The sequence below is a fragment of the Mastomys coucha genome, unplaced genomic scaffold (assembly GCF_008632895.1).
Source record: "Mastomys coucha isolate ucsf_1 unplaced genomic scaffold, UCSF_Mcou_1 pScaffold15, whole genome shotgun sequence".
Taxonomy (NCBI): Eukaryota; Metazoa; Chordata; class Mammalia; order Rodentia; family Muridae; genus Mastomys; species Mastomys coucha.
In genome coordinates, this window is record NW_022196897.1 from 47,204,297 (window position 1) to 47,211,826 (window position 7,530).

Genomic DNA, 7,530 nt, shown 5'->3' on the forward strand with positions numbered 1-7,530 from the left:
GGAATCCAAGTCACTGGGCTGGCGGAGTTCCTGTGTGCCTGGTCCCGCTGGTCCCAGTTACTCCCAGTCTCTCTATGAGTTTTTATTGGCTCCACTGACTTGCCTTTTTAGGGATCTGGCTTTCAAAGACAAATTCGCCTAGACTTTACGCAGTAACTACGTCAAGGAAGGCTGGAATGGGGAATGGGTAGGGTAGTCTTAAGTTGTTGAGGCAGCTGGTATTGGGAAATGGGGGAAAAACCACTAGGGGGCAGTTCTGGCCTTGTTGAGAAGGGCTTTCAAGTACATCATCTATTGGATCCCTGGAAATGTGCTTTTGAACTCTGGAGCAAGTGCACTGGATCTTCTAAGAGGAGCGCAAAGAATGAAAATAAATATAACACAGATGGGATCCCTGCTGAGAGATGCTAAGAGACACTGAGGGTTTGAGGGATGGTTCTGTAAGAGTTCTCCGTGTGCAAGTATGAGGACCAGAGTTCAAATCCCAAGTACCCGTATAAAGAGACATACATGACTATGCATGTCTGAGACTCCAACATTTCTGGACAGAGACAAGTGTTTCCTTGGAGCTTGCTGGCTAACTCATCTAGACAAAATGGTAAGCTTTCAGTTTGCAAGATAAGCAGACAGACAGCAATAGAGGAAAACTCTTGATATCCTCTTTGGGTCACTTTCACATTCATGTACTCGTGCTAAACACACACACACACACACATACACACACAAACACACACCACATACACCACACACAAAAGAGACACTGAGCCAAGAAGATTAAAATCATTTAGAGATACAAAGATTTATTCTTTAAAAAGTGCTCACAAAGTCTTTAAATACCTTAACTTGCAATAGCTGGATACTTTCTCATCATACTAGACATGAGATACAATCAAACCTAATTTAGAGATGCTTTTGCATGCAAGGATCAACTCCGACAGTGTTAAAGGCAAGCCAACTTTACCATGGCAGCAGCCCATAATCAGAGCTGTGGTCACGTGGCATTGATTTAGTCCTTTGAAGAAACTCCTAGTGACTATTTAAAAGAGGCCTCAAGAAAAATATTTTAGGAAAGTTGTAGATTAAATTAAAAGAATAGAAAATTATTTACAACTTTATGATAGCATAAACATCTCAAGCAAAATAAATCTGGATCTTGTACAAAAATACTCTAAAGTATAAATATGAAACACTGAATAAAACAGTCACCATATTTACTGGACACTACTAGTAAAAATATATTCCAGATGCTCAAATTGAAATTACATCCACAAAATAATGTGTCACTAATCACTTAGGTTTTAAATATTTCCACATTTATCACAGAGTTCTGATTTTCATTGTATTAGAAACTGTCATTGTTTACAAATACAGAAGTAGCAAACAACATTATTCAAAGATCACTTTTATGTTTTGCTCAGGGAAAAAGGCAACAAAATAATACATTCATCAAAAGGTGATAGCTGCCTGCTGGAGGCAGTGGCACAGCCTTTGATCCCAGCACTCCGAAGGCAGAGGCAGAGGCAGGGGATCTCTGAATTGGAGCCCAAGCTGGTCTACAAAGCCAGTCCAGGACAGCCAGAACTCTGTTGCACTAAGAAACCATGTTTCAAACAAAACAAAACAAAGCAGAAACAAAAACAAAACAAAAAACTCCAGCCACCACCAACAAAAAGTTGATTTCCTATGTGAAATACATAAATTGTAAAAGCTTAAGTCTCATCTGTAATTGGGTCCTTGTAAAAAAGAAAATCATCACAGACATGCTGATTCAGCATGCCCAGTCAACTTAACAGTAACAGTCCCAACTTTAGGAAACATTAACTCTAAGTTAAAACAAACAAACAAACAAAAAAAAAAACAAAATAAAAAAACCCCACTGACTATAAGTAAAACAGAAATGTAACAATTAATTAATACCAGTATGAATACCTTTGAAATAATATAAGAAACATCTTTGAAGAAGCTCCGTTTTCTGTGTAAAAAATATGCCTTATTTTGTATTTTTCCCAGTGCCGTAAAAGGCTATTTTGAAGCATCATTAATCTCACTTATAGTTGAGTTTTTGCCTGAGGTACTAATTTTGCATTTGGTCAGATGCTCATAAAAGGTAGATGTGGAGCCTACTTGTACTGACAATTTTAATTTTCTATGAGGCTGTTACAATGCTATTAAAATATGTACATATCTATTTAGCAACTGCATTTTGTTTTTTTTTTACAGAGAAAATTCACATTAGCTAAATGTATCCCCCTGTAAACAATCCGAACATCCATTTTGGCTTTAAGTCCTCTCTGCTCCGTTGACAGACTCATTAGCACGCGGTTAGGGCATCAGCTGAGCAATGTATCCGCTGAATGCATCGCTAAGACTTCTACTTAAAAAACACAGTAAACACTGATTGCCGGACAATGCTAAGTGGCTCGTCTCGCTTCTGGAACATCCAGTGCCAGTGAACAAACTCTTGGAAGAAGTTAGTCGTGGAAAGAAGGGAGCATCACCTCGTCTTCGTTGGCTCCATGCTCATACCGAACTGAGGATAAGCCTGTCCAGCGGAAATGGGATCTTTGCAAGAGGAACCAAATCAGTCCGCTGATGAGCGCTAAGACACTCAATACGGCGAACAGGATGGCTATGCCTCTATAATCCGGGCCTGGAATCCATACATTGAAACATGGTAAGAAAAACACAATAGTCAAAGACGTGTGCCACCAGTGGCCGGCGCTCAATAATATTTTTACAGTTGTTTTATATATCAGTTCATGACAAAAACTAAAGTTCATACTGCAATTTCTTTCTTTTTTAAATATTATTTATTTTTATCTATATGAGTTCACTGTAGCTGTCTTTAGACACACACTAGAAGAGTTCATCAGATCCTATTACAGATGGTTGTGAGCCACCATGTGGTTGCTGGGAATTGAACTCAGGACTTCTGGAAGAGCAGTCAGTGTTCTTAACCACTGAGCCATCTCTCCAGCCCCATACTGCAATTTCATGAACATTTTAAATAGTTAGGTGGTTTTAAAGTTCTTTATAGCCAGGTGTAGTGGCACATGTCTTTAATCTCTGTCCTTGGGAGGCAGAGGCAGGCAAATCTCTGAGTTCAGGGCCAGCCTGGTCTACATAGTGGTGGTTCCAGGACAGACAGAGCTACATAGTGAGACCCTGCCTCAAAAAACAAACAAGGAAAAAAAACCAAAAACCCAAAAAAAACAAAAACAAAACAAATTTCATTATGAAAGCTTTATAGGACCTGAGAGAAAGGCAGCAAACTAGCTGTGCTGGTCTGAGTGAGACTTCTCCCCCAAAGGCTCATGAATCTGGACACACTATCTCAGTATGCGCCCCTTTGGTAGGCGGGGCCTTGCTGGAGGAGCTGAGCCTGAGAAGGCTGAGAGGGCGTGGCCTTTCTCCACTTCCGTCCTGCTCTCTGCTTTCTGTGTGTGGATGGAAATGTGATGGGCAACTTCTTGCTCCTGCTGCTTGGCCGCCTGTTGCCTTACCTTGCCCAACATCAGGGAGCTCTGTCCCTCTGCTCAAGCCAAAAGACAGCCTTTTATCCACAAGTTGCTTCTCTAGGCAACAACGGGAAATAGACCTTCACACTTCTACACAGGGAAGCCGTAAAATTAAGCACACCAGGAGGATAGTCTCAGAGCAATTTCTTCCCCAATTCTCTGGCAGCTCCCATTTTTAGTTAGAAGAGCTTTATAGAGAATTTGGCTGTTTAAGAGTTTCATTTTGGATTTCGAGACATATTATATATTTACCATTTAAAAAGATCTCTGACTTAGTGAAAATTTGAGATATGCTTTATAAATACTTAAGATCATGTGAGTAAAAACCAAGTACACAGATGTGCTATTTATTTACTAGGAGTACTGATTGAACCTAGCGCCCCATACTCACTAAGCAAGGATTCTCCCACTGAGCTACAAGAACATCCCCTACATTTACTTCTTGACCCATTCTGTTCAGTATTCCCGTAAGGACAGGTTGTCTACTTACTCAGAGGGATTTTACAGACAGCTCTTGCATAGCCACGTGAGCAATGAACTTTTCTCCAGGTTTCATTTGAAGCGATTAAGACACTACATTTCCCATCACCATCCTTAGTTTTATTTTCCCATTTGACAAATGTCACATCTAATCCATCGAGCCAACTCCAAGACTGATCTGAAGACAAATGATAAAGTGCGGTTATATTTATGGCTACTAATCACAGTGCTAAAAAACCAAAAGCCAAAAAGCCCCGTGAGGTTTAGATAACCCATTTTCTAAGAAGGTTGTTATTTTATGTTAGTGATTCTCAACCCGAGAACCACAACTGCTTTGGGGGTTGAATATCAGCTATCCTGCATATCAGATATTTACATTATGACTCCTAACAGTAGTAAAATCAGAGTTACGATGTAGTCACAAGATAATTTTATGGTTGGGGATCACCACAATATGAAGAAGTGTATTAAAGGGTTGCAGCATTAGGAAGGTTGAGAACTAGTGTTTTATATGAAGCTATTATTAAAAAAAAGAGAAAAAACCTCATAGGCTATAGAGATGGCTCATTCAGTAAAGTGCTTGTACGAGGGTATGAATCTGATCCCCTGTAAACCCATGTAAAGTAACTGGGCACCCTGGCCCATGCCTATGAACCCAGCACTAGTGAGGTACAGAGAGGGGGATCCCTGGGTCTTGTTTGCCAGTTACTCTGACTGAATCAGTGAGCTCTAGACTCAATGAAAACTTCTATCTTAAATAATAAGATGGAGAGCAACTGAGAAAGATATCTGATGTCGACCTCTGACCTATATACACATACATACACATGTACATGTGCACATGAATATGTACACACATAAATAAGGTGGAGAGGAAATTCAGGCAGCTACCCAACATTGACTTCTAACTTTCACGTACACATGCACATATATGGACATACAAATGAACATGTACATATACAGTGAAATATATTAAAAATAATCAAAAGCCTTTAAACTTTTAGCTGCACTCCCCACAGGTGAACTGATAAATGTGGCTAGTAACTGCTGTCTTGGACAATGAGAAATAATATTTCATTTTTAAAAGATGTACTTCTATTACTTTAAACTATGTGCAGGTGTATGTTTCTGTATGTGTCAGCACAGGTTCCATGGAATACAGACCTCTGGTAGCTGGAGTTGTAGACAGTTGTGAGCCACCTGATGTGGGTACAGGAGAAAACAGAACAAAACCCTAGGGTTCTCTGTAAGAGCAGCAAGGAGCCTTAGCCTCCCAGCCATTTCTCCCACCCCCATTTCCATCTTTATAGAGTGTTCTATTAGACAGTGGTGGATGTGTTCTGATAGAGGTACAGAATGCTTGCTTGTGCATTTATTGTGTGATAACTACATCTGCAGGGATCCGTACCCCCCGTTCCTTAAGAAAATATGTCATTAAAACTATGCTACTGGGGGAGGAAGGGGTTAAGAGGCCTCAGGACCACCCCCACCCATTTTTGCTTTTTCCCCCCCCCCCCCGCAGCTTGATAAGTGTGCGAACGCCATTTACAATCCATTTAGACAGCCGATATTGAGCCCACTCTTTTTTTTTTGAAGATTACTTCATATTTTAGAGTTGACATTTATTTTAAATTATTTAATATTCAATTCTAGAGAGAGTGTGAAACAAGTTATCAAATTTTATGTACTTTAAATCTGGAGAAAGTGTGAAACAAGTTATCAAATTTTATGTATGCAACTCATTCTTTATCAATTCCACCCTCATCTTCCAAACCCTGGGTCTGTTCTTTACCGAAAAGTCCTTCCACAAATTCTCTTTAGATTTAACTCATCGTGTCTGAAAAAACTGTCATATCAGACTTAATTTTGAACTATGGTGAAACTGTTCAGAGTGTTAGAATACAGGTGTGGGCCAGCACACCCAACCTCAGAACTCCGCACACTGAGCACACAGATGTGTCACTTACCGAGTGAATGCTGAGACAGGCCAAGCCAAACTCTCATAGTAATATTATAGTTCTCCCTCACCAGTCTGCTTACAAACTTATTCTCATTTTCATCTGCTATGGTGACAACAGTTGCCGAATGATCTGTTGGGAGAAAACAAATTATACCTAATTATCTCCATTTTAAGCGTAGAAAGGATGTAACTCGGGAGTGATTGATTCTGAACTGGACCCTTTGGAAAAACAAAACAAAACAAAACAAAACAGTATCTTTTGTGAACAAGACCATTGGGAAATTCAAGCTTCATTCAGAGACTATCTTTAAGCTTTTGGCATCTATATTAAACATGAAAAGTGCTTCCACAAACAAAGTTCCAAAGAAGTTAAAAAAATATGTTTAAGTTGAAAATTTGCATCAAGAGGTTTTATAATTTAGAAACATGTATCTGGCAGGTTGCTTTGTCTGGTTGGTTTTGTTTTGTTCTGGAAGTGTCAAATCAGTAAGGCCTTTGTGTTTGAGCAGCTGACTGTGACAACTAGGGGTTTGTGACTGTATGAATAAAATGCAACCTATTGTATTTCTGGGACATGCCTCAAAAACAGCATTTCTGTATAACTTAGATTTAAATTTGCTTCTGTTCAAAATAGAATCGAAAGGAGCCTGGCTTGTGACCCAAGGGAGCGCCTGCCTTCCTTCCATGGTATCTCACACAAAAATGTAGATGCTCATAACCAGCCTGAGTTCCCAAAAATGATAGAGGATTGAACGAGTTACTATTCTTTAAGCTTAAAGCATTTCCTAAACACATGCAGAAAACAGTGTTATAAGTAATGTCAGATAGAATAGAAATAAATAATAAGTAAGTTGGGAAATCCGTCCTGAAAGGTAAAAAAGGCTTTACCTTGTATTGAATATGTTTAACATTATGCAAATCTAGGAGCTAATGCTGGAGGTATCATCACCTCTTACAGAGAGGGAAACCAAATGTCAAGAAGATGCAGTGATTTCTTCAGGCTTAAAGAGCCAGCCAGCGAGAGAATTTAAGAAGGCAACTGAAACCTTTGAAAGAAGAGTGGTTTTGAGTTCATCATCTTCGGGGCACTGTGCTTCAAGTGCAAACTTTATGCCATTCACTCATTCATTCCTGCAATGCTCTCAACTGTCCTGACTCCCGGCACTGTTTCCACTTCTCTAAGAAGAGAACCAGTTCTGTGCCCCCTACAGCATCACTTAGGGAGAACATGTGAGAGCTGAGAAATGAACCAAGGCTGTCTGCCTCATCAACTCAAATGTCTTACCTGACCCACTCACACACTACATCTACAACAGTGGTTCTTATCTTCTCCCTCAGGATGAAGAGGCAGACTACAGATGTAAACACATAGATATATTTTATAATAGTTCCCATCATGCCTAAACATGGACGCCATACCAAGGTTTCCACACACAGTTCCTGTTATGCACTTAAGCAGTAACTAAAATGCTTTCTTTTTTTTTTTAACTTTTATTGCATTATCAGAAAAGTTACATGATTTCAATTTATCTGGATTTGTTAACATTTAAAAACATATTTTAATTAAATAGA

The 7,530-nt window shown here is 39.4% G+C and overlaps 1 protein-coding gene and 1 long non-coding RNA gene across 2 annotated transcripts in view; one reads left to right on the forward strand and one right to left on the reverse strand.

Moving 5' to 3' along the window:
- The window catches only part of LOC116090214, an 81,957-nt gene that overhangs the window by 37,851 nt on the left and 36,576 nt on the right, over positions 1 to 7,530 (forward strand). The window lies entirely within an intron of this gene.
- The window catches only part of Ly75 (lymphocyte antigen 75), a 93,609-nt gene continuing 86,859 nt past the window's right edge, over positions 781 to 7,530 (reverse strand). The window contains exons 33-35 of the mRNA XM_031370368.1: positions 5,966 to 6,088; positions 4,009 to 4,176; positions 781 to 2,650 (exon numbers count right to left, since the gene is read on the reverse strand). Of these exons, the coding sequence (XP_031226228.1) occupies positions 2,472 to 2,650; positions 4,009 to 4,176; positions 5,966 to 6,088 (470 nt within the window). The 3' untranslated portion in view covers positions 781 to 2,471. The remainder of the gene's footprint in view (positions 2,651 to 4,008; positions 4,177 to 5,965; positions 6,089 to 7,530) is intronic.